We start from the raw sequence: 18,499 nt of genomic DNA, 5'->3' as shown, positions 1-18,499 counted from the left end.
CCCCCACCACCTCCCCTTCCCCGGAGACCTATTAATAGCCGCTGGAAAGATCACATCACTGGGAGAGGATATTTATCCCCCTTCATTCCACACCAGCTCAGATTTATTTCAGCTCTGCTGTCCTGCTGCTGCTGCCTGGCCCTGTCTGCAAGCTTCTCCTGGGGAAGGGGAAGAAGGCAGGCACTGCAGCCCCCCTCTCCCCCCAGCTAAACTGAGGCCAGAGGGCGCCATTGGACCCAACAGTGGGGTAGGGGCTGGGGGTTCTATTCAAACTGTTTTTAAGAGGAACAGGTTGGAAGGGACTAAACAGCAGGCATAGCTGGGGGGAGAGGCCTGCCATTCCCCTCTGTTCCCTGGGCCCAAGCACTAAGGCTGTAGGCTCCTGCCTCAGGGCAGGCCTTCCCATCCTGACCCCCCATGTGCCTGGAAGCTAGGTGCCCAGGGAGTCTTACTCTTTAAGCCAGTACAGCTCAGCCCGGCCACTTCTTGGCCCTTCCCTTCCCCGCACTCCACACACACATCCCGCCCTCCATGACACCCACACACCTTGTCTTGTTAGCCAGGATCCTCATGGCTCCCACACACAGTGGGGCTACGGCCCCTGTGCGTGCCCAGGGCCCAGCCAGGTACTCGGTACTGGAGCAGGGACTGCAGCAACAAGCCCCAAAGAGAAAACTTGTGACTTGGGGAGGGGGTGTAAGAAGGGGAGGGGGTGTAAGAAGGGGAGGGGATGAGGGAGGACCCAACAGCCCTGAGACTATGGAGCTGGATAGGCTAGGGTAGGGAAGGAAAGAAATGACTACTAGGTGGGGTCTCAACCCTAAAGGTCAGTCCTATCCCCTCCCTCCCACACTTTACCCACAGGGAGCTTGCAGTCTCTAGCAAGCGCCGCCCCCCCCCCCTCGTGTGCACAAGCAGAATCCACTAACAAGATAGGTTGCAACAGTACCCACGCGTGGTGGCCCTGAGGTCTTTTCTGACACCCTGGGGGACTCTCTCTACTAGGGCATGCCCCTCACCCTGGGTGGGGAACCCCTCACGGCCCCCACCCAACACCAGCACAGTGCCCTGCCTCGGGAATGGGGGCCTGTGCTCCGCCCCCAGCTCCAGGGCCTAGCCTATGCCCATTCCAGCAGGCCCGGGCCAGCAGCAGCAAGAGGCCTGGCGGGGCCCCGGGGCTGCAGCTGGGTTCTTCTGGAGACCAGTAACGCTGGCTCAGATTCCTCCCTAACCGCAAGAATGCAGGAGCCTCCCCTCCCCCCCCCCTCCCCGCCCATGCACCCCACCCCACCCCCTTCTGTAGAGCTGGAGCAGAAAGGCAGAGAGAGTGAGAGAGCCAGCGAGCCAACAGGCGATGGAGCAGGAGGCAGGCAGAACTGCAGCGTCCCTCCGGGCCCCTCACAAGACGCAGGGGTAGACACACGGCCCAGGGCCACGAAGGCCAGAGCACCACAGCAAGGCCCGGGTTCGGCTTAGTGCGCGGCGCAGCCAGACACAGGCTCCGAGAGCCACCAGCATCCGAACTCTGACTCACACACACTCACTGCTCACACGTGGACCGGGAGACAAAGACACGCACAGAGCCCAGGATGCTACAGGCGCGCCCACGCCAACCCCGTCACAGAGAGGTGTGCAGGAGGACGCTGGAGGCACCGGCCCAAGGAAGAGCCCCTGCAACAGCCAAGCAGCCTGCGGACACTGAGGCTGCCCAAGGGCAGAGATCGAGTGCTCTCGCCTACTCATTGAACAGATGAAAAGACCGAGGCTGGCCACAAGACAGCCATAGAAAATTGAGCCTGGTAGTCACAGAGAAAAACACACACAGGGCCATAGATACATCACCAACAAACAGACTTACACAAACAGAACCCTCACCCCCCCCCCCCCCACTCCAGCCAATTCTGATACAAGGTGAGGGAGGGGAGGGGAGAGGAGAAGTCTTGGGCCGCAAGCTTTGTACAGGTGACAGGTCCTGCCAGATAACACTACATAGTCAGCTGCTCCCTGCCCAGCTGCTGGAGACTGGGCTGGGACCTTGGGGTGAGGGGGCCAACTTGTGGTCCTGTGAGAGTCTAACCCTAACTTAACCCCAGGGCACATGGGCGTTCTGGGTTCCAGATCTGTCTCTGGGAAGGGAGGTGCCTCAGGGAAGGAGGTTTCAAAGTCTAGGACCTGGCTGGGAAGCAGCCTGCTGCCAGCCCCCATCCTCTTCATCACCTCGGGTTAGAACACAGGCAAGAAAGGGATGGAGTCTGCATTGGGCTAAGGAGCAGGCCTGTGGCTGACAAGGGTCTCAGGCTCCCATCCTCACCGATCCTCACTACTTACCACCCAGTGGGAGGTAGGTAGTTTTATTATGCCCATTTCACCGTAAGGAAACTGAGGTCTAGGAAAAGGAAGTGACCAATAAGTGGCAGCACCAAGACCCTGTTTCCATGATGTTTCCCGACACTGCAGTGCCCACACTGTGTGTCATGTCCACTCATCTGAGCCTGCATCAGATAGGTGGGCTTCCCACATGCTAGCCACTGAACCCAGCCCTGGTGGGGGCCGGGGTTGGGGGGCAGTCAGGGGAAGGGCCACCACTAACTCCTATGTTTACAGCTTTAAATATTGGGACCTGTAATAATTTGGGAAGGGGCTGTTATAAAATTAGTCTTCTCCAATGTCCAAAGTAGGCCAAGGCTCTGCCCCAGAAGAATCCCAGGGTCACCCCCTCCTCTAGAACACCACTGCCTAATTCCCACCTAGCCACAGAGGGCTAGCAGAGTCAAGAAGAGATGAGTCAAGACTTTCCCATCCACAACCCACCCCCCCCACCTATATCCCTTGGGAGTGCCCCAGAGACCCCTCCTCCTTACACAGAGTCCCAGAAGAGACCTACAATGCACTCAAGGATAATAGGCAGGAGGGCTGGTTCCTGGTGGGTGCAGTTTTAAAATAAACAATGAGTGAAGGGGGCTTCCCAGCCCCAAGCCAGGAGCCCCTGAGATAGGTAAAAGGAAAAGGGATTGGACTCTGAGAACACACTACTGTGGCTCCCTCTTAGGGCCTAGGGTGGGGAGTAGAGACAAGTGCTCACAAACAGGGAGCTGGTGCCAGTCTCCTAAGTGAAAAGCCAGGAGCATACCCATCAGAATGGAGCCCAGGAGGTGGATAAGACAGAGAATTTGAGATATTTTGCCCTCCTTGTGTAACATGGGATGGTGGGGGGGCAGGAGCAGGGCCTGGCCCAGGCTGGAGGTGGGAGACCAGGAAAGCTTCCATGGATACCCAGAGCCTCTAGCCCCTTCTGTCATTGCAGAAGTGGCTAGAACTGCCACAGGTCCAGGGGCTTGAGGGCAATCACACACCAGTGGCAACCTGCTTATTTTCAGCTGCCCCCACAGGAGCCTCTGTTTGGTTCTCTAATTGGCCCACAATTCTCATTGCCTAGCTCAAAAAGAGGCAGTGAGAAAACTGCTTGGAGGGTCCATGCTTCCCCATTCGGTGAGCATATACTTCTAGATTGCTAGGACCCCTATGATGGCTGAAAGAACAGAGCCCTGCCAGGGGCAACAGGGATGAGATCCCTGGCCTCTGACTCAAGGAGATGCAGCCCCAAAGACAACAAAGTCCTCAGTCCCCTTTCTCTGGGGCATCAGGACTCCCTTGGTCCCTAGAAGTCCTCTACCACCCAAGTCACTTCCTCTTCCTGAGGTGGTGACTCAGCTGGGTGGGGAGGTCAAGGATTCATAGCCCAACAGGAAATTTGCTCGAGAATCAAGGTATTGCTCTGGAACCCTCCATATGGGAACTCCCAGGGTTAGGGAGTTGGGGGCTTCCCTGTGTCTGGGTTCCTAGCAGTTCTCCCCACTTCCCCCACCTCCTGCCAAAAGAGACCATGCAGATCAACCATTTTTGTCTGGGACTTTCCAGCCTGACCCCACCTGCAGCTCCAGGGTAATGTCAGGCAACCCCAGCCCTGCAGGGACATGGAAACTCCTTTTTCCACACCTTTCCAGTCTGGGGTCTTTGAACAGGGTGTTTCTACAGGGGATTCTGCCCATTCTGGTGCCCATTCCTGTACCTTCCAGAGGCCGCAGAGACAAGTAGCATTGCCTAAACAAGCCTGAGGTCACCTCAATTGGCTCCTTCAATCAGTGCCAGTGTGGCCAGGCCTGAGGAAAGTTGTGCCCAGGCAGTGAGGTGCCCCTAAACTCTGCTGCCCAATCCATGACTGATGGCTTCCCCAGCAGAGAGAGGCAGAAGGGGGTGCACAATGAACCAAGACAGGGCAGGAAGCCCAGGCAGGCAGCGGGCACTCTAGGCCAGGCACAAACAGCCGGCACAGGAAACCACAGCCCACCCCCACCCACCCCACCCTCCCAAAGCTCTGGGAGAGAGGAGTGCCAAAAGCCTGGTACCCCAACAGGGGGAAGGGCAAGGGGTTAGCCCAGGGCAAGGGAAGAGCAAGAAGCAATTCAGTCCTCTCTCTGCCCCAGACCCTACCTGGGGAGGGGGAGAGGAAGCCAAGCTGGCAAGGATGGTACTGCCTCTTTAAATCCACCGAAATCCTGAGCTAGGCCCAACCCAGCTCTGGTTTCACAGGAAGGAAAGGAGCTTAGGAGCCAGTAGGGCAGGCAGGGGTGGCTGGAATTAGCCCCACCAGCCCAAATATATCTAGTCTCTGCCTGCCACCCCACTGGCACTTCCTGCCCCCTGGCACATGCACCATGGTGAAATTGGGAGAGGGCCTAGGTGCTACTCCCTACCCTGTGGGAGATCCCAATCTCTGGAGGTGCCCTGTTGGTGCGTACAAGAGGGTAGAGTGTGACTTCCCAAGCATGTATTCTGAGAAGAGAAGAATGAGCACGGAAGCAACCCGTGGGCCCTCATCTAGTCTCTGGCCTCCAAAGGGTTAATCTGGCCCCTGTTTAGGGGGTGGGGGTTAAGGGTGGCCTAGGCACCACCTCCTTCAAACTGCCTGGCGGCTGGGAACAATGAGGCCATTGTGGGAGGAGTGGAGTGTAGGCAGACTGCTGGCACAGCCAACCTATACCACAGGCGGGACCTCACCCAAGACTGCCTGCTGCTACTTTACTCTCTCCCCCAGGTACTAACAGTGGCAGAGACATCCTCCCAACCCCCTCACCTTGCCTGCCTGGTCCAAACTCTTGGCACCAGCAGCACCTGGAGGGCCCTCAAGCTCTGTCTACGTTGACATCTAGACTGCTATGACCCTACAGGAAGCAGGGGCATGTGGGCCAGGACAGGGTGGGGGTGGAGGCTGACAAGACAGGATGTATGCCTTCGATCCTCCTGCAGGGAAGACAGGAAGGCCAAACGGGGTTGCTGGTGTCAGTTCTGGCACTGTCAGGCAAGAAGGGCTTAGGCCCTAATCCTTAGGGAATTGTGAGAGCAGTGACAGGCAGGGTCCCCTGCTCCCAGGCCTCATTTCCCACACTCATTCCATAAACCTGCTTCCTGAGGAGGTCCAGTGCCAGGTGTCCAGGGGTTGGAACACTGGCAGGCAGTGTGAGTAATGCAATGGAATGAGAACAGGGCTTACAATCAGGCAGACAGGGTGCCTGTCACATCCCACCCCTTCTGAGCTACAGCACTTTTTCCACCTCTTTGGTCCTTTGAGCCCCAGTTTCCTCTTCTGCAAAATGAGGATAAATTCATAAAGTAAATACTATTAGTAAGACTATCTAACAGAATGCATATGACACACACATTCAGCCCTTTAACAAACCACCTCTGGCCATGATGTCCCCTTGTTTACTCATTCAGTGGCATCCAAATATGTGGGCATTTGGTAAAGGTGGGCATTGTCCAGATATTTGTTCTTGAAGTATCCAAGGGCTCGTGGGCATCATACTTGTGGTATGGAGTACAAAGGCTTGCCTTTTCCTCTACACTCCTCAGAGACCAGTTCCCTTGGCTAGCACTCCCCTGGCCATACCTGGGCTTACTGACAAACACTCAGACCCAGAGTGTGAACATGGAGAGCAGTTGTCTACTCTCTTAGCTTCAGGTCTGTGTCTCAAATCCCCAGGAGGCAAGCAAAGGGAGGGGGGGGGGGTCCCTTCAACAGTGTCTGTATCCCCTACACCAGGCACCCCTCTCCCTGCCTGACCCCTTGGCAGTCTCTGCAAGGTTTGGGCTGGGAGAAAGCTGGAGCCTACTTTCTTGCCAGGGACCTAAACAGTGGGGGGTCTGAGAGGGAAAGAAGAGTGACTGGGACACACAGTTCTGGTAATTAAGGGTCCAAGGAGAAGACGTGTTCTTTTCTCAACTGGAGAGGGCTATCCCCCTCAGGATGGCTCCACAAGCCCCCAAAAGGGTTAACAAGACTCTACAAATAACCTGCTCCCTGCAGGACCCACCGAATGGAACTATCCAGCCATCTGTTCCCATTTTCTCCTGTTCACATTAGAACATCTAAAACCAGCCCCAAAGCCCCAGCCTGATCCCCAAAATAGCCCCAGCCTGCCCAAGGAATAAGTTCCAGAGGCTGGGCATAGGCAACACCATGGTTAGCCCCACAGTGAGACATGGCTCAGGCCAACTCTGAGCCCTTACCCTTTGGCCCACAGAAGGGAGGTACCCTCTCTGCTCCCAGAAAGAGGTAGTGAGTAGAACCAGGGGTTCCAGCCCACCCATCTTGGTATAAGGCTGGATAAGATACCTGTTAACCATGTCCAGGCCTCAAACCCAGGAGCCTGGGTGCCCCAGGCACTTCTGCCACATTTTGATCAACTTTCTCCAGGATTTGGACACTCACTTCCCAGAAGATCCAAACCACTTATCTCCAGAGCTCCCTTCATTGTAGATACCATCCCTACTGCCCACTCCTGAACTCCTTACCCAGAAGTTCCTAAGCCTCAGCCCTTCCACCATCCCATTCTCATCCCTGGACCTTTAGGAGCCCTGCTCATGCAGCATCACTCAGTACTGTCCCCTGCTCCAGGGCACATAGGGCTGAAGCAGACTTTTCCCGGACTGCCCACACTCACCCATTAGCCCAGGAAAGGATTCTGGGGGTGTTCTCTGGACACCATAGATGCTAATATAACACCCCACTCCCCCCCGGACTTCAGGATGCCTCCTCCCTGCCTGTCTATGTGCAGCAGGTGTCAGGCATGCCCGTCTGGGATCCTCCACATGTCGAAGTTCTGAGCACTGCCTTGCCACACCCAGGGGAAATGCCCAGGTGGGTAACAGGCAATCCAGGGAACCTGGAGCCCTGAGGCAGACCTAAGAGGAAAGTCCCGGACCCCTCAGCCAGGAAGGAGAGGAAGCAGCCATTTAAGTTGTTTAAAGACAGAATGTCTTGTTCAGCCTGGGCAAAGAACAGAGCAGCAAGAGATAGAATGGTTGGAGGGGTGCTGAAGCTGATCTCAGCTAACAGCTTGGGGGTGAGAGGGCTCAGCCCTGAGAAGTGCTGGGAGACAGGAAAAAAAGACATTTCCTAAGTCCCCTAGACCCCACTCCAGGCCCATGGCTATTTGGCAAACTTGCAGTCAATCTGTCTACCATCACCAGCCCTAGCTGGTTAGCTTAGTTGCTTAGAGCATTATTCTGATACCCCAAGACTGTGGGTTGGATCCCTGGTCAGGGAACATATAAGCAACAGTCAATGAATGCACAAATAAGTGGAACTACAAAATCAATCTTTCTCTTTCTCCCTTCATGTCTCTCTCTCTAAAATCAATAAATAAAAACATTTAAAATATTTTTAAATGTCAGCCAGCACCAACAATGGGGAAACTGAAGCAGCAAGAAGGTGGATCTGGAAGTGTATTAGAATCTAGCAGTCTAAAGTGCTGGCAAGGCTGTCTCTTCCCAACCCCACCTGCCTCACTTCCTTCCCTGCTAAAGCTCTTGGGAGGGTCAAGAGTTCCTATGAAGAGCTATGACTAATAATGAAGATTATCTCTAACATTTATTGAGCATTTACTCTGAAACATTATGCTGTCCTGAATGCTTCACATGCATTATCTAATTTAATCCTCAGAACGACTCTATGCGAAAGTACGTTTATTTATTTCTTTTTTTATTTTAGAGGGAGGGAAAGGGAGAAAGAGAGACATCAACTTGTTGCATTCATTTGTTCCTTCTTCTTGTATGTGCCCTGACCCCACCTACAGAGAAGGCATGGAAAAGTTAGGTAACTTGCTTAGGGTATACCGTCCAGAAATAAAAGAGTCAGGATTTGAACCCAGACACTCTAGCAATTGGGTTCTTAACCATTTCACAATACAAATTCACCCTGGTATCAGCCCTCTGTGCTATGATGAAAGAATGGGTGTCTCACTCACTCATTCCAGTCCCTCCATGCCTGACGTGAACCAGGTCCTAGCTAGAGGCCACGGTTCCTCCTGCCCAGGGAAGAGTTCAAAGAGAGGACATCACACTCCCTCAAAACAGGTGCCCAGCCTAGCAGGTGTTCTAAGAGTAAAGTTCTTGGGCTGTCCCAGCCCACCTACCCTCAATCCATTATGAGCCTGGTCCCTAAGTATCAGGGGAGGGAGCATGGCAAGTTACCATGACAACAGCACAGGGCCCTAACTGAGAGAGGCCCAAAGTCAGGAAAGGAGTCTGCTGCCCCTCCCACCAGGCAGGTGAAGGTCAAAGGTCACGTGGGGTGGCGTCCAAGCCCTGCCAGCAAACCTGCTCAGCCATACCTACCACTGCTCCCCACTTTTCTCATTGCCTGAGTTGGGAGCAGGGACCACTTCCTCCCACTCCCTGAGGGGTAGTGTGCTCCAGTATAGGGGGAATTGGGATTACAAGCCTCTCCCTCCTGAGGACAGTCTAGAAGGGTCTCCTCCTGGTCCACAGCTTTCTCCAGCTTTCCCTAGTCAGACCAGGGGCCTACAGGCGTGTTTGTTGTGATTTCAGGGAATTGTTGCTAAGTAAGGGAGGAGGGAAGGGAGGCAGGGAGGGAAAGAACAGGGTGGCAGTAGGGAGAGAGCCTTGTGTCTCTAGGGGCCAAGGCAGAAACCACAGTACAGTGGCTGGGTAGCCACCCTAGCTTTGAACAGCTAGCTGAGGCTGAAGCCAGCAACTAGACGGAGAAGGGCTTGGGATGACCAGGAAATTCAACCTTGCCCTCCAGGGGTGATTGGGTTGGACCCCCACCTCCCACCGGGAGAAAGGATCCAGTGAACAAGAAGGCTGGGACTTCCCTAGAGTGGCTGCTTTCACCCTTCCTGCCCTGGCCTAGCCCCCACTCCCTACCAGGTTGCGGTCCAGGTTGCCAGTCTGTTAGCCCCACCTCTCCTGGGGGAAGAGAATGAAAGAAGTGGGGGCAGAAAGCCAGGAGGAAGGCACCCAAGACAAAAAGCCAAGCAGCAGACCATGGAAGACAAAGATCAGCAAGGAGGCTGCAGGGCAAAACAGGCACACACCAGCAGAGGACCTCCCGCTTCAGGGATAATGTGGGTCTGGGCTCAGGCTCAACGGTGTGGTATGGAATTGGGGCTCCCTGTAGAGAGAGGGTCACAGCAAAGAGCCCCAGGCCAGCAGTCTATGTCCCTTCTTCTCCCATAACCCCAGTCCCATCCCAACATACACGCCACAGAAACGTGTACACACATACCCATGGCCTGCAGCTCTTGGAAGTCTTTGAGCTACTGAGACACCCTGCCCCCTCCAGGACTTCTGTGGATTGGCTGGCAGCCAGGACCAACAAGCTCCCCAACCACACTACTTCTCCCCTATCCTGGAAGCAGGAAAAAAAAAAAGGTTCAAGAAGATGACTTAGTGTCCCCTCAGAGTTCAGCCCCACAGGGAGAGAGATGGAGCCGACAGATGACTCCCATGACCTGGTCAGAGGACCTGAGGGGAGGCATGGATGGGTAAGCCTGAGGACCCCAGCTTCCAGCACCAGCCACCCCCAGAGTTATCCTATGTCAGGGAAAAGAATGGTGTGGGTCCTATGTCGCTATGTGGTCTCCATGGCTACACCCCTTATCCCCTGAACATGCCAAGTCCTCAGGACCAGACCTGGCTGGGAGGGCCTGGGGTGAGAGAATCAGGCATAGCAGTTCAGTAGAAGGGTGCTGGGTGAAGCTCCCAAAGGCAGGCAGGACTGGGAGGCTAGTGGCTGGGCTCAGTTTGTATTGGGGGTCAAAGGGGAGTTCTTTTCCAAAGAATTCTGGGAGAGAGGCCAACTAGAGCAAGCTGCTAACCACCCCTCCCTCTCCCTCTCTGGCAGGAGGGAGGGGGTGTCCCTGCCAACCAGACTTAACCCTCTCTAGCCTGTGCAGCTCCCAGGCACAGGAGGGGAGAGTTGGGAGGAAGACCTTCACTGGGCTCAACTTGGAGTTCTAGGACAAGTGCAGGGCATCTGCGGTAACAATGCTGGTTCCACACAGCCCCATATGGGACCGCCCTGCCCTACCCCTGGGTAATTTTTCTGGGCTCATCTCCTGAAGGTGTCTGCAGTGACGTGTGTGTGCGTGTCTCAGAGACAGAGATTGAGAAATAAACTGAAAATTCCTTGCCAAGGCCCTCCCCATGCTGGGTCACTGAGCATTGTACCAACCTGTGCCTCTACCTTTCCCATCCTCCCACTTCATTCTAGGACCAGAGGCCATGGAGTGGGTAGCAGTAAAAGGACATGAAAAATACATGAAGAGGACAACTTACCTTCTGCCCCACCCCCCGCTGCTGTCTCCACAAGCCCTTGGCTCAAAAACAGCCCCTCTTCCTAGCCCTCTTCTTCCTCACTGATTTGCCACAAATTGCTTCTAGAGGAAAGCATTCAATTATAGCCTCAAATCCCAGGATGGCAAATTGAGTCATAGTGAGGTATCAGGGGTTTCAGTGCCCACATCCCATGCAGACATGACTCTGCTATTGTCACTACCCTTGGCATGGCAAACAAACAAACAAACAAACAAAAAAACAAACAAAAACCCACCTGGCAACCCACCGTCCAATTAAACACTCTGTAATTGCAGATGGAGGAAATGAGATTAAACATCAAAAAGGACTTCCCAGGCCCTGGCTGGGTAGCTAACTTGGTTAGAGCATTGTCCCAATACACTAAGGTTGCGGGTTGGATCCCTGGTCAGGGCACATACAAAAAATCAACCTATGAATGCACAAATAAGTGGAACAACAAATAGATGTCTTTCTTTCTATCTCTCTGTCTCTCTTTCCCGCTCCACCTTCCTCTCTCTCTCTCAAATTAATAAAAAAGAAGGAAAGAGGAGGAAGAGAAGGTCTTCCCAGGATCTACTAGAACAGCAGCTGACTCCACCCCAAACACTTTATTTAGGATATCAGGCCCCTCTGTCCTCTTCTGAGACTGGAAATATGAGTGTCTAGTCTTGTTTTGCTCTCTGCCCTAGCTAGAGAAGTCAACTTTCTGAACTTTAAATTAGTTCCCAAGTTCCCAAGTCTGATCTGGCTGGCTGTTCCTTGTCCTCAAGGCAGCAAGTGACCCCAGGTATGGAGGGTTAACTTTCTTTCCCCAGTCCTTTCCTTTACAGTACTGGGCCTCCCTATGACATCCACCACTGTATCTTCAGGGCAAGAAGAAGGTGGACTGGTAGTGTTGGTAACCCTCAAGATGCTGGGTATCCATGAGGGGCAGAGGAACACAGCCCAGCCCTGAGAACACTTTATCCCCAAGTCTCCCCACTGCACCACCTTCTCTCCAAGGACCACAGAAGTCTTGGCCCCATTCCAGGAAACCTCTCTGTTAAAGAAAAGAAGACTCCATGTCCCAGGCAGCTTTGGGGAAACATGTGACTACACACCCCAAAATATTCCCAGGGAGGAGGAGAGAGGTGGTAACAGAAGCGGAATGTAGGCATGTGTGCACACATGCACACACACTCATCTGAGAAACACAACCCTGGGCACGCACAGTCCGAGAGACACTCCCAGACACATGCAGCTGAGAGATACACAGACACAATTCCCAAAGACACACATCCAAGATACCTACTAAAAATAACCCCAAACTCCCCAAGAATGTCTCTTTAAGACCACAGAGGCTATCATATTCACAAAGAAGGCCCAGGAGAGCTCAGGAACAAAAGACATGGGCCAGTACACAGAACTGCTGACAGAAAAAAGATACACCCACACCGGGACACACACACACACAGTAAGACACATGTGATCATTTGCTAGCACACAAACACACAGACACACCCTGGCACTGCACAGCGTGAAGTCAGGTTAGAGGACTAAGTTCTGGGCTAGGGGGGAGGAGGGGAGTCAGGGGGTGGAGAAGTGTTCAGGGATTTCAAAACAATCCTGGTTTCGAAATGCTGGATTCAGGGCCATTCCCAGTTGAGGGGGAGGGAAGTGAGGGGGAGGGGAAGGCAGGAGGGTGCAGAGCCACCAACCAGCCCATTGGAGAAGGGGGTTAGACAGACACAGCCTCTGAGGAAAGGGGACTAGAAAAGGCATCAGTTAGGAAAAGCAGGCGCCCCAGACCAAGTAGGGAAGGCCTGGAGTGAAAGGAGGCAAAGAAGAAGACGCCTCTGCTTTTGCCATTGACTGGAAAATAAAGCAGGGAAGGCTTCTCTTCCCCTGAGGACTGAGAGGAAAGAGAAACTTGCCTGTGCCCATACCTTCACTCATAGGCCATGGTAACCACCTTCTCCTTTACAGACTGGTACCAGGTGTGGAGGGTTGACTTGGTACCACACCTGGTTACCTTCCCCACCCCTTCCCCACCAGCTAGCAGAGCCCAAGTCAGGCCTAATGCTAAGGGGTTGGAAGGGGTAGGGATGGGGGCAACAAGGGCCTACAGGGGTCAGGGATCTTCAATGCTCAGGGCAGGGTAGGGGACTGCTACCGGAGAACCCAGGGCTTCCCTTTTCTCCATGAGGAGGGGGGCTCAGGGAGACTGAGGCAGTACAACATACCCCAGCACACAGAAAGTCACTCTTCTACTCCCAGGATAGCAGAATACCCTTACTACACTTCTTCCCCCAACCTTCAATGAAAGTAAGCCGTTCTCTCCCAGAGAGGGGAGCCCAGGCCAGTCTGGGGGTGGGGATCTGGAGGCCCAGCCCTAGTACCCAGCTGAGGAAATTCCAGGCAGTACCTCTAGGCTGCTGTGTTCAGGGCCACCCATCCAAGTGACGTGCAGCACCTTAGGACCTCTAGTGCTGTGGCCTTCCACTGGCCCCTCAGTTCCTAGCTACTCGGCTACTTAGACCTCCAGCTGGCTTCAGCTCCAGCTCTGACAGTTACAGAACAGGATCTGGGAAAGCTCAGCACCCTCTGTATGGGCCTCTACCAGCCCCATCCCAGCCCCTTGGCCAGGCTCAGCCTTCTTTCCCCAGATCTCTGGGGCTGGCTCCAGAGTGTACCTATGGGTGGGCAGCTGGCAGGGCTAGCAGGCAGGGGCACAGATGTCAAGCTAGAGCAGCCAGGCACTCAACAGGTTGAGCCAGTCCCTGTAACAGCCCCACCCCAGGGAGAGCAGGCTGGCAGAGGCTCCGTGCCCAAGGCACCCAGCCTGTACCCACTTGGCTCCCACAGCTGCCCACTTTCCCACGCTGCCATCCTTTTCTGCCTCCTCCCCCTAGGTCAACACCCAGGCAGAACACAAATCTCAGGAAGGGATGCTATTTCCTCATCACCCTTGGGTGCCCAGGCTCTTGGGGCACCTCACTATGATGAACCAAGAAGCCCCAGGAAGAGTAAACATGGCATCAGGACAACAAGAACCCCAAGGTGCCCCCCCAGCCTCCTTTCAGGCCTCTCCTGGTCCCAGGAAGACTAGACACTCTGACTCCCCAATGCTGCCCCACCTTCCTACTGTCCCCAGACACTGGGACAGAATTTTAGTCTATGGTGCCAGAGTTAGTATGGGGGTGCTCCCAGCTCCTGTCTTAGATGCCCTAGTGGAGAGGCTGAAAACTGGGTGACTTCTGGCTCCCTCCAGTCGTGCTAGAGCTGCTGCTGCGTGCAACCCTGGTCCTTTCCTTGCACCCTACTCCTGGGCTCCATTCTGGTCATACACCCCACAGGCAGGCAGCCCCTATTTGCAGACATCTCCTTTAATCTAAAGCAGGTGCCTGGCATTCCTGCCCTTGCTGAGTAGACACTGCCACCCACTAGGTATCTGCCCAGAATGCTACTCCTGCCTGTTAATGGAAACTGAGTGCCCAGCCCTGGGCTCCTATTTAACCCAGGGACTCAGAAACTGTGAGACAGGAAATACCCAAAGTCATGAGTGCCCAACACAGATTCAATATGCAAGTTCACTAGGTCCCACATTCCCACTATTTTGTTAGTCCCAGATGTCTGTGGACCCCCAATTCTTCTCCCGAACACTGTAATCTCTTCCCACTTTGACCCTCAACCCCAGTAATTACAGCCTCATTTTGAGTATCCATATGGACCTCCAGAACCCATCTCCTGCTACCCCAGGCACAAGAGTTATTCTGGATTCAAGATTATAGGTGTTCTAGCCCTCAAAAACACCCTTTCCAACATTAACCCCCATACCACCCTAATTAAGAGAAGCACAGGTAAGCAGAGAACCTCTAGAGGGAAGTAGTCAGAATATTGGCCTTCAGACCTGGTTCTTTAAGGCCAGGGAATCTAATCACCTGGGGGAGGCAGCGTCTTTCTTTCTGGCATAGACTCCCCCTACCCCTCACCTTCCTTGCCATCCTCACCCTGTCCTGAGGCTTCCATCAGCAGGCACCTCAGAGATGACACCAGAAAGCCAGGGTCTAAACATGTTCTTCACCTAGGGCCATGAAATTGTGGTCCTGCCCAGAGAAGGCAGCCAAGAACCCATACAGCCCTAGCCCAGAAGAAGGCAAGGCTCCCTCTGAAAAGCTGAGGAGCAGGGAGAAGGGAAGTGGAAGCGTACCCACCTTGGAAGTCTCTTTTGGAAAGCTGCCTAGATACATCAGTAGGGTTACAGCAGTTAGTGGGAAGACCGTTTTCCTAGGCAAGCCCTTTCCCAGAGTTCAATCACATGCCCAACTCACCTCTCCCAAGGCAACACTTTTCCTCCCTGCAGCAGAGGACTCCCCCTGCCCCAGACACAGGCATACACCCCAAGCAGCAGACAGACAGAAAGAGGAGGGAGGAGGTAGTGTCAGAAAAACCCGGAAGGAAGGAAGCTGGACAGACAGACAAGCTGATCCTGGCTTTACTGTTCCAATGAGACACACTCCAGATTCCCAGACTCTGAGGAACACTCCTTCTCACCTTCCAGGAGGGAGAAGAGGATAGTAGACCTCAATCTCTCCTTAAACCAAATTCCAGCAGCTCTGGGATAGAACTTATCTCAGCCAAGCAAGAAGTCCCTAAGCCTCACTTCTCTTCTGTCTCACATTCTTTCCGACCAAGGCAGGGGCCGCTTTCCCTTAGCAGTGCAACGATACCTCCAAGGAACAGAGTGACTGCCCCACCCCACCCCACTAAGAATCCTTGGCTGGGGAGACTGTTCCAGGCACAGCCCCTGCTGTTCCTAAGCAGTACTTGGGAGCAGAGGGTGACCCCAGCAATCCCCAATCCCAGTGCACCTTCTTCTGGATGCTCCCATCACACAGGGAGGAGTGCTGGGACCCAAGAGGTTGGTAAGCCTGGGAGGGGGACTACATCTCCCAGAAGCCCCTAGGGCAGGTTTGCTGCTCCAGCTGGCCCAAGGCCGGCCTTGTTCTCTGCGCTAGGGTGGCAGGGCCCCCTCGGCTGTCCCTAAGCCCTCCCCACTGTGCTCTGGGGCTGCCTACCTGATTGGTGGCCCAAGAGTAATCTCCACTAAGCCTAGGGGTGCCCCCATCCCTTAAACAGCTCAGGGGTGCATGCCAGAGGGCAGGAGACAATCAGACTGTGTTCCTCCTCCCCAGTTCGAACTGGATCTCCCTCCTTGGTCCTCTGCAGCTTGGCATGACCTTCGCCCTCAGCCCCAGCCCACCCCTCACCTCTTGCGGGTCGGGGGTCCTCACGCCAGGCCGGAGGTGGACGCCATGACCAGGTCAGGGTCGGTGGGCGGAGTGGGATCCTCCTGCTCGCCAGTTGGAGGTGCGGAGGGAGGCGGGCAGGGGGTGATCTTTAGATCCTGGACGCCTTGATCTCTATACCATCCCGGCCCAGGAGAGGGTATCCGGGGATCGCTGGGCGCCTAGGTTCCTGCCTCCCAATCGAGGAGCATGGCTGTGGGTGCCGGGCAGTGGCGGAAGAGCGCGCACACCCAGCCGGCCCTGGGGGCTGGGGTCTCGGCCCCGAACCTCAAGGCTCGGGCTCCTGCTCCTTCCTTCCTTCCTTCCTTCCTTCCTTCCTTCCTTCCTTCCTTCCTTCCTTCCTTCTTTCCTTCCTTCCTTCCTTGCTTGCTTCGCCTCCTCCTTTCACTTTCCCCGAGGCCAGCGGGGACGAGGGGCGGGCGCGGGGCGGGGAGGGGGTTGTCTGGCGTTTATTGTTGGTCGGACGCCGAGGGTCTGGGTCCCAGCCCCCGGGGGGCGCGGCCCGGGGGGACCCAGGCGTGAGGACGTCCGGCCGACTGGCTCCGGGCGGCGGCGGTGGTGGTGCAGCGGCCCCGAGACCGGGGCATGTCCGGCCACTGGCTCCGCCGCGCGCCACCGCCTCCCCGGGCTCCCCTGCGCAGCCGGAGCCTCGCTCGCCCCTCCACTCCGCTCCTCTCCCTAGCCTGAATAAGCATCGGGGCTCTCTGGCTGCCTCCTTCAGCCTTCATACCAGAGCCCGGAGAGGCCCCTGTCAAAATAAGAGCTCCCCCATCTCGCTCGCCTCCTTGCCCAACCCGGCTCCCCCAGCCTCCCAGTGGTCTGACTCGGTAAGGCGCCGCGCAGGCTAGCGTGAAAGAAGGTTGGTCCGTCCCGGGGTGGGGAAGGGGCTTCTACCCTCTTTCCACCCTATTCCGTAAGACCGAGGAGAAGACGCGCCGACAACATCCCACGCTGGGGAGAAGTTTGACAATCTACCCTACCCTCCTATCAATACCGATTGGAATGAGCAGGATCCCTGGACTCCCTCAACCCTCACCAAACACACTGCTGGGTCCCCTCTTTATTGTACATAGCCACATTCATTATGCATCTCCCTTATTCCTCTCTCTTTCCTAGCAGACCATGAAGTTCTTGAGGACATAGACTGATTTTTTTCTCTCAAGTCTCAGTACAAAGTAGATGCTAAGAAAACGTTTATGGTAGTGGAAACTTTGTCTTCTCCAAAGACCTCTCTCTCCCCTAACCTCATACTGATATATATATACACACACACTCACACACACACACACAAGATCCAATGTGAGAATAGATGCAACAAGAAAGAAATGGTAAAGGACTTTTTTAAAGCATTTCACATATATTATTTCAATGTTTATCACAAACCCATGAGGAAGATGTTATGGCCACATTACACAGGTAAAAAAACTGAAGTTTGCACTAGTGAAAGACTCACTCCAGGTTTCACAGCTAGAAAACGGTAAGCCCAGAACTAGAATTTGTGTCTCCTTATCACAAGGCACTTTCCCTGTATCCCACTGCCCTGACCCACCCAGAATTAATACCAAGTAACAAGCATTGACTGTTTTTCAAAGGAAGAGCCCCGGCAAGCCTATTTGCTCCTGCTATGATTCCTCTGCTAGCTCCTCTGCCCCTGCTCAGAGAGCTCTAGCCCTCTCCTGCCTCCCTCTCTTCCGACCATATATTATATCTATGACACCCACTGGGTACCTATTTAAATGTTTTCTTTTGTTTGTCCTGTATATATGTCTGGTTGCTCCAAAAGATTCTTGAGGATCCAGACAATGCCTCCTGTGCCTCTATATTCCCTACAACACTGAAGTGCTGGGGTCATAGTAGAGCTTCAATAAATATTCACCTGATGGGTGGATGGTGCCAGCAACTGGCCACTGGGCCAGGCCTAGGGATATATAGAAGGGGGACAAATCCTGAAAGAAGATAACACTTGTGGGTGCTTAACATCACTGTTTACGAAGCATTTTCATACATATGATATGTTGATCATGCTTTGATCCAGTTGACAAAATTTCCCCAAATGTCTACTAATTGCTGTGCCAAGCACAAAGCTGGGTTAAAGATTGACTCATCATCACAACCCTGAGCCACGTGAGCCAGGTATTATTCCCACTTAAAGAAAACTGAAGCCCAGAGGGGCTCAGCTCTGGCGTGAAAGAATCCCAGGGCCTAGGCTAGTACTTGATCCATAGAATTAGGATTTAATTTCCTTTACCCTCTCCAGGGTCCTGTGGGTATAACATAAGCTACAAGGCAAAAGGGCCATTTCTCAATCAGGATGCTTGTTATAAGGAAGGGCCCACCCCATTTATGTGGATCAGTCTCCTGTTACATACATGGCAAACCACATGGGCTTGTTATAATTCGTTTGGCACAATGCCCAGTTTCTAGTAGGTCCATAACACAATGTTAGTAGGAATGATAGCTGTGTTGCAAAGTGTCTCTTAAATGTGGTACAAAGTAAATTCAAGTGTATTTGGCATGTCCTGTGGAGCAGCAATGTACAGCGTCCCCCTAGG

The 18,499-nt window shown here is 54.1% G+C and overlaps 1 protein-coding gene, 1 long non-coding RNA gene and 1 pseudogene across 6 annotated transcripts in view; 2 read left to right on the top strand and 1 right to left on the bottom strand.

Moving 5' to 3' along the window:
* BCL9L (BCL9 like) overlaps positions 1-16,778 on the bottom strand; it is a 28,968-nt gene extending 12,190 nt beyond the window's left edge. For 2 of the 5 annotated variants that reach the window (XM_036028437.1, XM_036028439.1), the window contains exons 1-2: positions 15,909-16,778; positions 547-648 (exon numbers count right to left, since the gene is read on the bottom strand). In XM_036028437.1, the coding sequence (XP_035884330.1) occupies positions 547-572 (26 nt within the window). In that variant the 5' untranslated portion in view covers positions 573-648; positions 15,909-16,778. Of the gene's footprint in view, positions 1-546; positions 649-5,551; positions 8,039-15,908 lie in introns of those variants that run through there. The other 3 variants (XM_036028438.1, XM_036028440.1, XM_036028441.1) reach the window with 3 other exon arrangements.
* LOC114498763 lies at positions 13,587-15,700 on the top strand (annotated as a pseudogene).
* On the top strand, positions 15,721-18,102 carry LOC118501185. Its single transcript, XR_004903793.1, has 3 exons — positions 15,721-15,961; positions 16,630-16,774; positions 16,866-18,102. It is a non-coding gene; the product is annotated as an uncharacterized LOC118501185 (long non-coding RNA).
* The last annotated feature ends 397 nt before the right edge of the window (positions 18,103-18,499 follow it).

The sequence above is a fragment of the Phyllostomus discolor genome, chromosome 6, assembly GCF_004126475.2.
Source record: "Phyllostomus discolor isolate MPI-MPIP mPhyDis1 chromosome 6, mPhyDis1.pri.v3, whole genome shotgun sequence".
NCBI classification, from domain to species: domain Eukaryota; kingdom Metazoa; phylum Chordata; class Mammalia; order Chiroptera; family Phyllostomidae; genus Phyllostomus; species Phyllostomus discolor.
Note: the sequence above shows the minus strand (reverse complement) of the source record. Positions and strands in the feature narration are given on the sequence as shown.